At 57.8% G+C, this 16,206-nt stretch overlaps 3 protein-coding genes across 3 annotated transcripts; 1 reads left to right on the top strand and 2 right to left on the bottom strand.

Moving 5' to 3' along the window:
- Positions 1-45: 45 nt before the first annotated feature.
- ZBTB48 (zinc finger and BTB domain containing 48) lies at positions 46-5,749 on the bottom strand (the record flags this gene model as incomplete). Its single annotated transcript, XM_079545569.1, has 9 exons — positions 46-342; positions 661-749; positions 905-1,069; positions 1,518-1,654; positions 2,191-2,345; positions 2,799-2,885; positions 3,360-3,452; positions 3,881-3,992; positions 5,043-5,749. 9 exons carry the CDS (start codon positions 5,747-5,749, stop codon positions 46-48), a joined length of 1,842 nt encoding a protein of 613 aa, XP_079401695.1.
- Positions 5,750-6,263: 514 nt separating this feature from the next.
- TAS1R1 (taste 1 receptor member 1) lies at positions 6,264-11,105 on the bottom strand (the record flags this gene model as incomplete). The annotated part of the gene is made up of 6 exons (XM_079545568.1): positions 6,264-7,195; positions 8,265-8,385; positions 8,824-9,036; positions 9,525-10,313; positions 10,495-10,801; positions 10,873-11,105. 6 exons carry the CDS (start codon positions 11,103-11,105, stop codon positions 6,264-6,266), a joined length of 2,595 nt encoding a protein of 864 aa, XP_079401694.1.
- On the top strand, positions 11,104-15,502 carry NOL9 (nucleolar protein 9; the record flags this gene model as incomplete). The annotated part of the gene is made up of 11 exons (XM_079545634.1): positions 11,104-11,295; positions 11,380-11,605; positions 11,698-12,012; positions 12,095-12,191; positions 12,696-12,793; positions 13,072-13,233; positions 13,425-13,713; positions 14,081-14,192; positions 14,546-14,723; positions 14,913-15,046; positions 15,364-15,502. The coding sequence occupies 11 exons, from the start codon at positions 11,104-11,106 to the stop codon at positions 15,490-15,492; spliced, it is 1,932 nt and encodes a 643-aa protein (XP_079401760.1). The 3' UTR covers positions 15,493-15,502.
- Between the last annotated feature and the right edge of the window lie 704 nt (positions 15,503-16,206).

Genomic DNA, 16,206 nt, shown 5'->3' with positions numbered 1-16,206 from the left:
TCAGGCCCGATGCTTTGTTGGGTAGGAAGGTATGACTGTGTGCAGTCACGTGGCCTCACAGTCATCGGGAATTGTTGTGATGATCAGCGACTGCTCCATCACGTCTGCCGTGGGGAAGCTGTCGTTTGAACAGAGTCTCTGCACAGGGATCTCCTCAGGCAGGGGGCCGTGGGACAGGGACTCCACGATGACCTCAGCTGAGCCCACCTCCAGCTCGTGGGGTGGCTGCAGGGCCACCACCACCGCCTTCTCATCCTCAATGATCAGATTTCGAAGCTTCCGCTGCCGGGGGTTGTAGTTCTCCACCCGGTCGTGAATCTCCATGTGGCGCCTCAGGTGTGCCTGCGAGAGGGAGAAAGGAGCAGGAAGGGTTTGCCTGGTGTGCCGTGCTTCTCCGAAAGGGAGGGCCGACAAAAGCACAGCAAGGCTCCCCTGACCCACAGAGCACCAGGTTGTAAGGGCAGGCTGCCCAGCGGTGAGCACAGCCCCCCCGCTGCCTGTACTGCCTACAGCCCTCAGAACCCCCAGTGCAAAGAAACCCGTTCACAGCCTGGGAGTCTGCTGGCGTCACTCACTGCAGCAGAGCAACCCCGGGTTCTCCTGCCCCCAGCAGGCAGGGGGTGCGAGTCACTCACGGCCCAGCACCGAGCTGCGTCCTACCTGCCGTGTGAACTTGTACCCACACTCGGTGCACTCAAACTTCCTCACTCCCTTGTGCCTGCGGACGTGGACACGCAGCTGCTCGACAGCTGAGAAGGAAAGGAAGGAGTTCAGAGCAGCCCTGCAGGCAGAACAGCTGCAGGCCCACGCTGTGTGAAGCACTACAGCAGAAGGGCCATTGAGGCACGGAAAGGAGTGCAGCTTGGAACGGTGGCCCAAAGCCACAGCGGTAGGCAGAAGGTACCTTTGAATGTTTTCCCACAGATCTGGCAGAAGTGGGGCCTCCCCTCCTGGTGCCGACTGGCGATGTGCCTCAGGAGGGGCCCCTTCTCTGTGAATCTCTGGTCGCAGAACTCACAGCTGAAGGGGCGCTCCCCGGTGTGGGTCCGGTTGTGTTTGTCCAGACTCGCTGCCGGGAGCAAAGGGAGAGAGAGCTGCAGGTCAGCAGCCCACTGGGTGCCCCAGTTTGGGCACAGGCACATTGTGCTACGATGGTGAGACCACGTGCTCTGTGCCAGGCAGGTCATGAATGCTTAGAGCGGGGCAAAAGCAGGAGCTTGTTGCGCTGAGCTAACCATAGATGTGAAAAATTCACCACTGTTTTCCTCTTTTTGAGCTATGGAAGTAAAAAAAAAAAAAAAAAAAAAAAAAGGCAATGTTCCCTCCTGAGGTGTTATCCTACATACACCAGAGCATGCCTTGCTCTAGAAGGAAAACAGGTTTCTCAGCACGGCTGTTTCAGAGGTGGCAGATACCCATGGGGGGAGCAGGGCGCTCAGCACTACCAGCTCCCAGGTGGCCACTTGGGATAGGAGAAGGGGGCTGCAGGTACACAGAGCTGTGTGCCCTGGGGGTACCTTGTGTCCTGAAGGTCTTGCCGCAGAGGTGGCACTGGAAGGGCTTCTCACCGGTGTGGGTACGCAGGTGCATGTTGAGGTTTGCTTTCTGTGTGAAGGCGTGATGGCAGAACTCACAGACGTAGGGACGCTCGTTCCTGAGAGCAGGGGAAAGGCAGCTGAGCCTCAGGCAGCCCCAGTTGGAGAACTGCCACCTGCCTCTCTGTCTGTCTGACACTAGCTGTCGCAACTCTCAAAGCACTGCAATTAAATCCTACTTCAACTTATCTCCAACTAAAGTATTTTGCAGGGACACAAATGCTCCTCTGCACCCGTATGCTTCCTGAAGTGCAGAGCTGGTGCTTCCTGCCCCTCAGACCGTACAACCAGCCCAGGAACCAGAGCTCTGAGGGAAGTGTGGAAAGCTAACACAAACTCACCACTTCAAGGACAGGAATTAGCCAGGCAGGACAGCTGATGAGCTTCAGCCATCACCTGCATTATTATCTTTAGAGGAAGTGCAAACAGTACAAATTTCCTTTGGTAGAGAGGCAAGCAGAACTAAGGTTTGGCCACCCACCAACAGCTGTCAATACCAGCAACCTGCAGTTGTCACCACTCAGTCACCCCACACGCTTCAGGAGGCTCCCCAGCACCCACCCCCCAGGAGCCTGGGGAGGAGCTCACGTCACACCTGTGCTTGGCCTTGATGTGCATCTGCAAGCCGTTGCGACTTGAGGCTCTGTGTCCACACTCCTCGCAGACAAACAGTTTCTCTCCCCGGTGCTTGAATGCCTCATGCAGGCGCAGCTCTGTCCGAGACAGAAAGCACTTGGAGCAAGTTGAGCACTGCAAGGCCATAGGAGAGCTCAGGGTTAGGCAGCTCACCCACACACAGCTCGCAGTGTGCACCCAGAACAGACCTGCTCCCTTTGCAGCACAGCTGTGCCATGCAAGATACACCCTGCTGCACCCTGCTGAAGCCTACAGCAATAGCAAGCTTCAAAATGCTGAATGGGATGAGACAGCCAGCCGGAACTGAGAAGCTGGTCAGTAGATATGGATCTATCAGTCAAGAAGAGCCATGAGGGCTGCTCATTTATCCAAAATAAAATCCGTTTCCGGGAGCTTTTCAGCATTCCACAACTCCCTGCCTTGCTTAGCAGAACCAGAAAGGATAATGGGAACTACTTTAGGTCAGAGCAGGATCATTCTCTCTCAGGATCTCTACAGTACCACAGGGAAAGCATTACAAAATGCCACCTCCACTCACCCCACCTTGTGCCATCGTGCTCCTCTTACCGCATGGGGCTTCGGTGCGCCGTGCAACTTTATCATGTGGCTCTGCAGGTCCTTCTTCTGCATGAACTGCTGTGCGCAGGAGGAGCACTGAAATACAGGACAGTCAGCTCCCAGCCACCTCACAGACAGTGACTGCAACACGAGGAGAGGATCGGTGACATGCCTGCACGACTGGCACGGGAGTCGCTCCGACACAAAGACCTCCAGCAAGGCAGTAGGTGCCCATGCTGCAGAGCCACAAAGAACTGTCTGGCTCAGGTGTGTCTCAAGAGCCTGTTCCAGCTCAGAGGTGGGGAACGCCTCTGCTGCCGCTCGAGACACTTGACAGCTCCCAGGGAAGGGAACCAGTGAAGGCAATATTAAGGACAAGGAGAAAGGCAGGTACTGGGGAGAAAAGCCACGCTTGCAGTCAGACATGATGCACTGCAAGCACCAGAGCGTCCCTGCCACCAGGTGGTGACACAGCCCCCCGTGCAGCACCGGCCAGGCTCCCCAGAAGAGAAAGACTCGCCCGCCCTGCTGGGCCCAGCACCAGGCTGCACAGCTACGTGCACTGCTGACCTTATAGGGCATCTCCCCCGTGTGCGACACCACGTGGAGTCGCAGTTCCATCCGCCTCTTGAACACCTCCTGGCAGACAGAGCACGTGAAAACCTGCAAGAGAAGGAAGGCATCAGCTTCTGTGTGAGACAGGAAAGGAAGATGCCAGGAGTTGGAATGAAGCCAGCAGCCATCCCAGCAACTGAGAGCAGCACTTGCCATTTGGGCACCGTGCCTAGATAATGTGTTTCACCTGCACTGCAAAAACTCCTATCTCTTCCAGGACAAAGAGTGCTCTCATGTGCTTGGGGAAAAAAGACAAAGACACCTGTGAGAAACCATGTGCCAGCATGTCATGAACGGAAGAGCTGCTAACCTCTTGGACTTCCGTCACGCTCTGGGGGAGCCAGAAAGCGTGCTCCAATAAGGAGGGTTTTGTCAGCAGCTGGAAAGAGGCTGAATTCTGCTTCTGCAAAACAGCACCTGCATCTGCAGCGTTCTCCCACCCCCTGAGGAGACTGGTGGTGACTTCACACGTGTACCTGCTCAGTTCGGCTCATGCAATTTCTGGCTTCGTGCTCCAGGAGATTCTCCTTTCTAAAATAACATTTACCACACTTAGAGCATTCAAATGGCTTCTCTCCAGTGTGTTTCCTGGGGAGACACAAATTCAGAGCATCCATTACTGACAGAGTAACAGCAGCACTGAGCTCCTGAGCCCACATGAAAGAACAGCCGCTGGTCTGCGTCCTCCAGCACTCGCGCTTTGAAGAGAGGATGCAAGAACCCCACTCGCTGCCTCTGCTGCCCACAGCCTGAGGCCTCACCAGCTGCCTCTGCTCTGGTGTGTGGAACAGCTGCTGATGAAGCTGGAAAGCACCATTTACAGCCTCGTTTTGACACACTTCCGCTGATCCCAGGGTGTCCACAAGCACCTCCATGTTCCCAGAGCACGCTCCATCACCTTGCTCATTGCAAGTATGGGAACTGTGAGCCACAGCCTGAATCTCTGATTGAGCACCTGGGGAAAGGACCAGTCAGACCTGGGAGCACAGGTGAAGGCAATTCAGCTATGTGATCAGAAGAGGTGGAGCCTGGCTGCACCTCTCCTAGACCTCACTAAGGGTTGACTGCTTCTGGGGAAGAATCTCTGGGTGGAGATCCCTCACCTGAGGAGTCCTTTCTGCAAGCTGAGATCCTCAGAGATGGGCGACTACCTTTACTTTTCCTGTGAAATATCATCCTATCTGTGCTGGTCCCTTTGTTGTTACATTCTTGTATCGCCCTTCTACCATGTTAATCTTTCTGACTGTAACAGCTATGCAGCCCCTGCCTGTTCTGGAAACCTAGGAGCTAGCAGCTCCATGCATTGCTCTCACCAAAGCCAAAGGAGTTGGCAGCTCCTTCTGCCTTCCCTGCCATCCACCTGCAGACTTATGTCCCCCCAAAGGGCTCCTGAGCACCTTCACCCTTCTTTGTGAGCTGCGCCGGCTGATGCTCACAGAGCTACAGCTCCCAGCAGCACCTCGGGCAACACCTCCCACGCTGCTTGGGGAGCTGAGGACCCGAGGTGCCGTGGGGACGCCCAGCCACCCCTCAGCAGCACCAAGCAGAGCCCCCTGCACTTGGGGTGAGCCTCTACTCAGCCCCCACCCCGCCGGGATCCCCTGCTCACAAGGAACAGGATGAAGCTCGGAGCGTTACCTGTTGTGCACTTTGAGGTAATATTTGCTGAGGAAGCTTTTATGGCACGTAGGGCACTCCACCGGCACCGCTGCGCCTTTCCTGCTCCCTGCCGCCCCCGCGCCGGGCTTCCCTTTACTGCGCAGCGCCTTCTTCTCGGGGAGGAGCTCCGCATCGCTGTCCCCGGTCCCGCCGCCGCCCGCCGCCGCCACCGGGGGAGAGCTGACGGGCGGAGGAACGGGCAGGGTCACCGCGCTTTCCGGGCCGGGCAGCCCTGCTGGGCGCTCCCCCTCCGGCACCGCCGGGCTGAGCACGTCGGGCGGTTCTGCGGGGCGCAACGCAGGGCCGGGGGCGCGGCGCGGCCGCTGCCGGGCGGCGGCGGGGCGGAAGGCGCGGCAAAGCGCTACGGCGTCCGGCACGCCCAGCAGCTCGGCGGCGGCGAGCAGGCGAGCGCGGTTGTGCGCCGTCAGCGCCAGGCGCCCGGTGTAAAAGAAGTCGAGCAGCAACTGGAAGGTGTCGGCCAGGCCCTCGGGCAGCGCCACCGGCCCGGCGCCGCCGCCGCCGCGAGCGCGGAAGAAGCGGGAGCAGCTGGCGAGCACCGGCCAATGCGCGCGGAACTCGCGCCCGCCCACGCCCAGCGTCGCGTCGCAGAACTGCCCGGCCGCGCGCTGCCGGTTCAGCTCCCGCAGCACGCGCACACTGTGCGCTGCCGCCGCCGCGCCCGCCATGGCCGCAACGCTACCGGGACCAGCGCCGCCACACCGCCATTGCGGCCGCGCGCCGGATGTGACGCAGGCGGAACTGGGGCGCCGGATGTAAAGAACAGGGAAGTACTACGCCGGATGTGACGAAAAAGGAAGTGACGTTACGGATATGACGAACCAGGAACTAAAATGCCGGATGTGACAACAGCGGATGTGACGAACAGGATGTGACGAACGCGGAAATACAATAGCGATGTAAATAAGGAAGTAAAACGCCGGATGTGACGACAGCGGAAGTTACGAACAGGATGTGACTAACACGGAAGTACAATAGCGATGTAAATAAGGAAGTGGAACGCCGGATGTGACGAAAGCGGAAATGGCGCACACAGTGTGACGAACAAGGAAGTAGAAGCCGAATGTAATGAATATGGAGCGGCGCGCCGGATATGACGCTACAAAGAAAAATGCCGCTACCGCTCCCGGAAGAGACGTGCCGTGCTATGGCGCCTTGCCCGCGGCGGCCGTGCTCCGGCCGTCAGTCGTCGCGGCGCCGCGTGTAGCTGCGGATCGCCCGCTGGAAATGCTCGGCCGTATTGAGGTGCGGCCGCAGCAGCACCACGAAGCCCTTCGGCAGGAAGTAACCGCCCAGCAGCGCTGCCAGCGTGCTCAGCGCGCCCAGCGCCGCCGTCACCGCCGCGCTCCGCCCGCGGAAGGCGCTCCGCGTGCAAAGGACGGCGGCGGAGCAGACGAGGTGCAGCAGCAGGCTGCAGGTCAGGCACTTGGCCTCGTTGTAGTCCGCGGGGAGGTCCTTCCCCGCGTAGCTGAGCGCGAAGCAGCCCAGGCTGAGCAGCACGTTGTACAGCATGGCGGCCGTCTCGCTGGGCGCGCTGCCCGCGCCGCACTCCAGCACCACGCGCTCGGCCGCCACGCTGTAACGCCTCCGCGGCACCGCGGGGCCCGAAGCCGCCGCCGCCGCCGCGCACAGCGCCGCCTGCGCCGTTGTGCTGGCCGCGATGAACAGCGCCGGGCCGCCGCGCCGCTGCCAGGCCTCGTGCAGTGCCCGCCACCGCGCGCTCAGTTTGAAGATGCAGACGATCTGGAAGCAGCGCGTTGCCACACACGAGAGGAAGACGGTGAAGCTGATGGTGAAGAGCGGGAAGTGCACCAGGCACGAGAGCCAGGTGGGCTCCCCGAAGTTGAAGAAGATGCTGCTGCAGGCGCAGGCCAGAGCGCCCAGCATGAGGAAGCACATCTTGCCGCCCGCTGACCTGACCACCGGTGTGGAGACGTTCCGGGCAAAGAGGGCAGCCAGCCCTGCCGTGAGCAGCAGCAGGAGCACAGTGGGGATCAGCAGCACCCAGCAGAGAGGATCAGCCCAGGACAGGAACTCCACGGTCCTGTTGAAGCAGGTCTCGCTCCCTGCGGGTGCCCACTCTTCTCTCCCGCAGGCCTGGCAGGCGTATGGGGCTGGAGAGAACAGCACCCAGGTGGGAGCCACAGCCCAGGTAAGTGATTTGTCCTGGTGGGGCACCCTGACCTCACCCTTCTGCATCCTCAAGCACCTCCCTAGAGCTGCCTCTGATTGTTTGCCTTTCCCTCAGTGCTTCTAAGCCTTCAGCAGCAAGGAGTGTTCTTTTTCCAAAACTCCATTGCTTGGGAGAGGCACAGTGACTTGGGAATTATAGGGCGTAGCATCCTGTGGCTGGAGCAGCACATAAAGGAGAGCCGTGGGCTGCATCGTGCCTGCTGGCCCAGAGGGACTCAGGTGAGTGGGGCAGGGCTGCAGGGAATATGGGCTGGGAGACAGAAAGGGGTTTGTGTACACAGCAGTAGTTTGCACTGGCAGTTCTCTTGCAGGTCAGAGGAATGGTGTCTTTTGGGGCTCCTCACTCCCACCATTACCCAGAGCTGGCATTTCTGCCACCTTCAGTGCAGACACACCAAGGCTGTCAGAGACCACGAGCACATGTTGGCAAGGCATTTGTCATGGTGGCTAGTGAGTCTGTGCCAGGGAAACCCTGCCATCAGCCCCAGGAAAGGGACATTTCCATATGCCCCGAGCACTGTGGAGCTGCCGGTGACCACATAGTGCGGAAGCACTGAGTACCATCTACAACACAAAGGCAACACTAGGCTGAATTTCCCTCCCTGAGGATGTGGCTCAGGAAGCAGCTGTCAAACCAGACATCCCGTGTCCCCTGGCCACAAGAGAAGGGGGCTCTGCTGGCACCATCTCTGCTGGTAATTTGACTGCACGGAAACATCTGCTGACAGCATCCCTCAGGGCTGAGTGCAGGGCATGAGCTTTGCATACCCACAAGTAAGCAAACAGGGAAGCCAGACTGACCGCATTTAGGTGAGCTCTGAGATTTTTTACTGCGCACAGGAAGTTAAAAGAAAAAGAAGTGGTAACTGTAAAGGCTAGGTGCAGGGAGAGGGTAAGGCAAAAGCAAGGAACTGGTGTGATGGAAAGGAAGGGTGCAGATAGAGAAACTGAGCAATAAGGGGAGGGAGAGGCTGCCAAGGGTTTACTGACCTGTTCTGTTCAGGAAGGTCCCTGCCGGACAGGCCACGCAGCTGAAGCAGCACCTGTGGCGATTCTGCTGCAGCCTCATCTCCCCAGCTGCACAGGGCCAGGAGCAGAGTGAGACAGGAGCCTGCTGGGAGCACGGCAGCCATCAGGCAGAGGCAGGGCCTGTGGGGCAGCACAGACTGAGAGGACAGACTGCAGCCCAAGGTTAGTGAGCACTGGACAGCTGGCAGCTGGCCATCAGGATGGATCCTGGGCAGCTGGGAGCTCATCATGTTGTCCATTTTCTAGATATATTGGGAAAATCAGGTTGTTTGAAGGTAAAAATAGTTGGTGGGAGCCCTTAGGTTCACGTTTCCTGCTTGTTCTGTTGTTTTTTTTTTTTTTTTTTTTTTTTTTTTTTTTTTGACAAATGAATATTATTACTCAGAATGTAGATAACCATCTGTACCCCCCCCCCTCCCATCTGCCTTCACATTTCTTCTGCTCTGGGGAAATACCCAAGAAGTAATGCTGGGGAGGTAGTTGGCTTGACAATAAATAAGATTTGAATGCAGAACTGTACCTGGTGATCTTTTGTGTGCCACAAGATTTTGCTCTGGTCAATGTGCAGCTGGTCAGGGTTCACAGTGAAAGCTCCAACCACATCGAAAGCCCAACTCTGGCCTCTCCAATTCCAGGCAATGATGTTATAACCTTTACGAATGTTCCCGTTGGCATCAAATGAGATCTGGCTCTTGTGCAGGCTGAAGTTCACCTGCTTGATTTTTTGTAGGAGCTGTAAGAAAGAAAAGTAAGAGTGGAGCCCTTCCTGATGACAGGGGAAGTCTTGTTTTCAGAGAGGAAGGTGCTAGCAGCCCCCTCTCTGCCTTCCTCTGGGATTCTGTTGTAAGTAGTACATGTCCAGCAGCAGCAGATCTCTTCCAGGTTTCTGCAAGGGACTACAGACAGAAGAATGAGAATGAGCTCAGAGTGCGGGTTTGGATCCAGGCTGCTCTACCTGTGACAGCTGGAGCCTACAGGGAAGCTGCTGTGCAGTGACCAGAGGGAAGGCTGAAGGCAGTCTCACAAGGCTGTTGGCACCAGTTAAGGGAGAGCCTTTTTTGTGCCGATCCCACAGCCAGAGGCCGAGAGACTTCGAACTCTGAGCAGTGCAGCCCTGTTCTCTTTGGTGCAGAAAGGACTTTCAGAGATGGAAAACCCCTGAGCACAAGGGAAAAATGTGTTCTGGAGAGGGAAGAGGGGCCTTCCTCACCTTGCTCTTACCTGCCAGGGATAGACTCTGCCTTTGCTGCACACCCCTGAGGTACAACCCAGCAGGTCATGGAGGCCATGGGCCACCGCATACACAGCAGAGTACACGTTGTAAGAGGCCTGAATGTCGTATACGTCTGGGGTATCAGCAAGCAAGTGGCCTCCAGGGCAGTGCTGGGTGCAGTTCAGCTGGACTCCCTCACTGCTGCTCTGTCCATTTTCCCCCACCAGCCCTGTGCTGCCAGCTCTTCCAGACACCCCACGTTCCTTTGCATTCTCCCAAGATTCAAGGCGTTTCAGCATTGTGGGCTCTGCCTGCTCAACCGAAATGCCAATCACAGAGCCGATATTTCGGATGCTGGGCACCTGCCAGATGGTTTGGGCTAAAGACCAGTCTTCAGAGCCCACCCACACCATTCCCGTGATGTTCTTCTGCACCACCGCCTCAAAGAAGGGCTGGGCATTCCTCCTGTTGGAGAAGACAACAGTGACGTTGACCCTGATGTCCACAAGGATTTGGATCAGCTTGTGGAACTCTGGGCTGCTGGCATCCTTGGTCGAAGGGATGATACCTCGGTAGGCAACGCACACATCACTTGCGGCCAGCAGCTCGTAGAGGGCATTTAGCCCATCCCTACCATAGCTGTTGTCGCTGCCCACCAGAGCAACCCAAGTCCAGCCGAAGTGCTGCAGCAGCAGTGCAATGGCCTTCACTTGCTGCCCATCGCTGGGAATGGTGCGCAGGAAGGACGGGTAGAAACGCTTCAGGCTCAGAGTCTCCAGAGAGGCTTCGTAGCTGATCTGCAAAGGAGGCCAGGAGAGGGGGTGGCACATGAAGGGGGGGGGAATCTGCTGCCCGGGCAGGAGGGAGCAGCGGCACAGGGAGCAGAGCTCGAAAGCGGGGCCGGGGAGGCAGGGACGTTTTGGAGCGAGAACCCAAGCAACGCTAGAGCGCGTATTGCCGCCGGGGAGGGGGACCGACCTCCGGCACGAGGAAGACGCCCAGGATAGCGGCCGCGGTGAGCGCCAGCTGGGTGCTGTCGGGCCCGATGACGGCCACGGCCCGCGGCTCGTAGCGCTGCAGGGCGCTCGGCAGCTCGATGCGGTGCCGCCCCTCCCGGCCGAGGGCGCGCAGCGTGGCGTGCAGGTTGGCGGCCTCCGTGCAGGTGTCGTGGATCTCGCAGCGCAGCGTGACGTTGGGGAGCAGCGCGCTGGAGTTGTTGATCTCCTCCACGGCGAAGCGCATGGTCTGCGCGAGGTGGTAGCCGTGGCTCTTGAAGGCGGCGGCCCTGCGAGCACAAACGGCGCGAGCTGCGGCAGGGAACGGCGGCCGCGCTCCCACGGCCCCCCGCTCACTCACACGCAGCAGCCGCGCGCCAGCGGCCGGCCGGGCCGCAGCCCGTGGATCTGGAAGAGCCCGGCCAGGCGGAACTCGCCGCGGCCGCTGAGGGCGGCGGCGCAGAGCCGGGCGCACAGCAGCACCAGCAGCGGCATGGCGCGGACGGGCGTGGCGGCGCGGGCGGCGCCTCTTGAGGGCGCGGGGCGGGGCGGGGCGCGCGGATCTCGCGAGAGCGGCGCGGGCGAGGCCGCCATGCCGGCGCGGCGCGGCCGTCCCCGCCGGGCTGCGAACCGCGGCGCTGCCGGGGAGGGCCGCGCCGAGGCCGCGTGGCGGGAGTTCGCCGCCTCCTTCGCGCAGGCCGGCATGGTGCCGCCGGGCGGGGCGGGGCTCGCGGCCGCGGAGGCGGCGGAGGGCGCGGCCGTGCTGCTCCTGGGCCCGCAGCAGGTGCGCCGACCCGACCCGACCCGACCCCGCGGCCGCCGCCGCGCCGCCTCCGCCTGACCCCGCCGCGTCCCCGCCGTTCCGCAGGCGCTGACGTTCAGCGGGAAGTGCCGCCTCACGTGTCTGTATGGCGCCGTGCGGGTGCTGGGCTTCGCCGTGGCTCCGCACCAGCCGCCGCTGCCGCTGCTGTCGCCGCCCACGCACTGCGCGCTGTCCCTGGAGGCGCTGCCCGCCGCCAGCGCCGCTCACGCCGACCCCCGGCAGCTCCGCACCGCCGCCCGCAGCGCCCTGCGCGCCCACCGCGTCCGCCGCCGTGAGTTGGGGGCGCCGGGGGGGCGCGGGGCCGCCGCCGCCATTTCGCGGGCCGCCGCCGCCATTTCGCGCTCTCCTCCCCCCTTCCCGCAGAGGCGCGGCTGAAGCTGATGGCGCGGTTCTCTCCCGACTGCGCCGTGGTGCTGCTGGAGCACCTGGACACGGCCGTGACGCGCTTCCTGCTCAGCCTGCCGCCGCTCTGCCGCCTCTTCGAGCCCCAGGTGAGCCGCGGCCCGACCCCGCGCCGCCCCGACGGCCGCGCTGCGCAGCGCGAGGACGAGCCCGACGTGACGGCCGAGGCGGCGGTGCTGGCGGCGGTGGGCATCGTGCCCTGCAGCCCCGAGCGGGGGCTGCTGCTGTCCGACAGCACGCTGTGCGCCCTGCAGGAGCTGGTGCGGGTCTGCTGCGGTGAGTGCCGGCCGGCTGCGTGCTGCTGCGAGCCGAGCGCGCCGTGGCGGCCCTGCAGAGCGTTTGTTGTGTTCTGTGCTAGTGGAAGATGAAGGCGTTCCGGTCATCATGGTGTGCGGCCCTAAGAGCATCGGCAAGTCCACGTTTAACAGATACCTGATCAACCTGCTGCTGAACCAGTGAGTGCTCCCGCGCTCTGCAGCTCCTTAAATGCTGCGTGCGAGCTGTGGGAGAGGGAAAGCTTGCTGCCAAAAACGGTTTTGTCGCTGCAGATTCATGGCAGAGCAAGGTGTGCCTTTCGTCTTGGCCGCTGCCTGCTTAGCGTAGAGGTTAGGGTTTATAAACGTGCAGTCAGTGCTCTTAGAGTGCCCAGTTAACATGGAGAGAGGACGAACTGATTGGTACCGCCTCTGATTTATCATTCTGACTGCTTTCCTGAGGACTGGATGGGTGCAGAGCTATTACAGTATAAGCACAAGATCTGCAGTGTGGTGTAGGAGTGCCCTTTGAGTCCTTGTCTCTGCCCTTCCCTTACTTGAGGGAGCGTTGCACAAGCGTGGTTTGACTGAGTCCAGTTCAATTCTGATGACCCGGGACAAAATCATATTTTACTTCTGCTGTGTTCAAAGCAGTGTTCTTTTTCTTCTCAGTGGGTGCTAATGTTTGGGCTTCTTTCGCTGCAGCCTCCCCTCTGTTGAGTACATGGAATGTGACATAGGGCAGACTGAATTCACGCCACCCGGATGCGTGTCTTTAAGTAACGTAACGGAGCCGTTTCTCGGTACGTGCCTCGTGCTTCCTGTAGTTGGCAGAAACATCTGACGTTCCCAGAAGGTGCTTTTTGGGTATGGGCTGTGTGTACTTCGGGGAAGTCGCTACATGTGGCAAAAGTGCATATAGAGAGTAAAAGGCCATAAAAGTTCTCTTGCTGAGGGCATCTGAGCTCCACGTGCAAATCTTGATACGTAATGTGGAGCTGTTCTCCTCCCTTGGTCTTTCCTCTGTGTGTTAGCAGAGAGAAGATAAGTGGGAGTGCCAGAGATGTGCTTTCATTTCCAGGCCCACCATTCACGCACCAACGGACGCCGCGTAAGATGGTGTACTACGGGCAGACCAGCTGTGAGCAGGACACAGAGAGATACATCGATGTGGTGAAGTACGTGTTCAGCTCCTACAGGAAGGAAGTACCTTTAGTCATCAACACTATGGGCTGGGTGAAAGGTAAACAATGAACCCATTCTGGAGGGGTGGTGCAGAGGGAGCCTAACAACCTGGCGGTGTATCGCCTCGCTCTGCGGAGTCGGGAGCGTGGAAATGGAGCTCACTCCACGCAAGCTGTTGTCGGCCTCCTGTAACAGCGTTCAGACTTGTTAGCCTGGTGACAGTAGCTGTGTATTCTCTGCTCCCTGAAGGTGAGGGGTTGCTGCTTCTGACTGATATGATCCGGCTGCTGTCGCCCACTCACGTGGTGCAGATGGATGTGTACGACTGGAAGGCCATGGCTCCGCTCACCCCCGAGAGCGTCCATCTGGCACCCGGGCTGTACACCAAGGGCAAGCAGCGAGCCAAGGGCGAGCGGATGGACCTGAGCGCAGCAGAGAGCTGGAAGTGCTCTGAGGGGGAGGAAGATGCGTCAGCTCCTGAGTATAAGCTGCTCTACGTCCACCCTGAATTCCCTCGAGCTGGGGCTGCAGGTGAAGCGTAAGTGGAAAATGAGCGTTGTGTGGTTCTTCATTGGCTCGGCAAAAGTACGCTTCGTCTTGACAGTAAATGCATACGAGAGAACTGTCATGTTGGCCTTCAGAGCCCATTAATTTGGTCAGAGCCCGTGAGGCTGTTCATTCTCTTGACAGATTTGCTTGGGCTTTGATTGAAGTTTTTGGAGGAGATTGTTGAGAGCTTTTTCACTTTATTTTTGAGTAGGGGAAGGTGTGAGGACCAGGAAGGGGATTATTTGTTCCTTCCTCCCCTACTCCCAGTAATTACTGCTAACTATGCAGACTTTTCACCAAGTGCAGCTTCCAATTAGAACTTGCACTTCTTGATTTGCTGTGTTTATTTTTTCTAGGCGAGTGCACAGCAGCATCTTACGTGACATGTCCATACTGGGTTACTTGGGGCAGCTGCAGCCCCCAGATGTGGCGTCCGTCCTGCCGCTGCACAGCCTCGTGCCATATCAGGTATGAGGGCCTTCTGGAGGGGCGGCAGGTGCTGCAGGGGGTCTGGCTGTTGGGAATTGAAAGTTGTACTGGAACGTGTTTTGGAAGGTGGGGGAAAAAGTGCTTTGTAATCCAAGGTAATCAGCTGATTGGTGTTTTTAATTAAAAGACGGGGTTTTTGTTACAGTGTCGCTGTGGCACATCTGTGCGTTCTGTTGTTAGTGCTGAAACTGTTGTGCTTGCTGTAAGGTCTGTCTGTAGATGCGGTTGGTGGCTTTCTAGTTGGGTTCAAGTTCAGGGTAAGTTAAGCACACAAAGCTGATGCTGAGCTGTTGACACAGCGTGTTTCTTTTCGTTCCTTTCCTCCCCCTCAGGTACCTTTTAATGCTGTTGCACTCAGGGTTATTCACACCGATGTTGCTCCTACCAACATCATGTATGCAGTGAACGCCAGCTGGGTTGGGCTCTGCAGGATACCAGATGAAATCAGATGCCAAACTGCCGGGCCAGTGCTGCTGACACAGACACCCATCTGTGATTGCCTTGGCTTCGGTGAGTGGCGCTGGGAAACCTTAAGCCGCGTTCTCGCGTGTTGCATTTTGAGCCGTGTTGCAGAATGGTGGAATTATCTTTCCAAAAACAACTGGAAAAGTAGGATTAGGTTCAGGTTTCCCAAAGCGGATTCTAAGTGTGTTGCACAAAATGTGTGGGCCAGGTTTGGCTGAACGCTGTGTTTTTCAGGAATTGTCCGAGGGGTTGACATGGAGAAGCATCTCTATCACATCCTGACCCCGGTGCCTCCTGAGAACCTGAGAGTAGTGAACTGCCTTCTGCTGGGAAACATTGCTATTCCCAACTGCATTTTTGTGAGCCAGGTAGGAGCTGCCTGGGAGGAGGGTGGAAGAACTGTTGTAGGGTTAATCTTGCTGGCTAATTCTTGCTTTCTTTGAGGCTTGCACGTGTCCAGAGCTGTCTGGACACTAGCATGGTCGTTACCCCTGGGAAATTGCCCTTAATGCACAGAAGCAACCAAGAGAACATTCATAGTTCTCAGATATCAACATAGGGTTGGTTCAGTGGCAGCTTTCTTGTATTCATCACTAAACACTGCTCTGTTTTTAAAGGGAGGTGCCTTCAATTGAAGGCACAGATCTGTGAAGCTGTTCTACTTTTTGGTTTTGTTTTTTTTCAGGAAGGAATTGAGGGAGAGATCCCTTATGTCACCTCCGAGTATAACTACAGCATTTTGGGGTCTGGGAAGCTGAGAAAGAAGAAGCATTTCAAGAAGAGGGAATGCACGTTCCAGTGTGATTACACTTGAAGCCTTTGGACTGCAGGATTTGTTTTGTACGGTGGGAGGCCTGGGGTCCACAGCTGCAGGAGACCCCAAGCAGCTGATCTGTAGATACAAAAACATCATTTTTAACAGTATTTTATATTTTCAGTATGTATTTTGGTGTTTTGTAATAAATGAGTTGAAAAATGGTTTGAATTCCTTCCAAAGCCTGCAGTGATGTGGATGTGGCTCATACAACACATGGGTGATTGGCAGAAGCTCTTAATTAAAGCAGTTGTGCTCCTCCTGGCTGAAGCTGGAGCTCAGAGGAGTGTGAGCCCCTGCGGCAGCTGGGTGTGAGCCTAACTTCACAGCACCTGAAGTCTGCTTTACTCGTGGTTTTAAGAGCGTGTGCTGATCTTCCTCTTGCCCGTTTTCTCCTGAGTTTTTGGTGAGCTCGATGCCTCTTCGCTCAGACTGCAGGTGGGGTGGTGGTGCAGCAGAAGCAGCGATGCTTTGGAGAGGATGGGGGGGAATGGATTGCTTGGGCTTGAAAGCCTCGAGTGTAAGTGCACGTATCGTTATGTAGAAAGCTCTGTGGGGCGGGTAGAGGCACGGATGTGAAGAGGGATGCGTTACCTGCGTACTGCGTGGGGCAGCAGTCTGAACATCAACGAAAAAATGGAAACCAACGCAACGACGGCACCGGGAGGCCCGAACGGAGCTTCGAGCGGCGAAGAGTTAAAGCTTTAACTTAAT

The sequence above is a fragment of the Tetrao urogallus genome (assembly GCF_951394365.1).
Source record: "Tetrao urogallus genome assembly, chromosome: 21".
Taxonomy (NCBI): Eukaryota; Metazoa; Chordata; class Aves; order Galliformes; family Phasianidae; genus Tetrao; species Tetrao urogallus.
The sequence above is the reverse complement of the archived record's forward strand: the minus strand, read 5'-3'. Positions and strand labels throughout refer to the sequence as shown.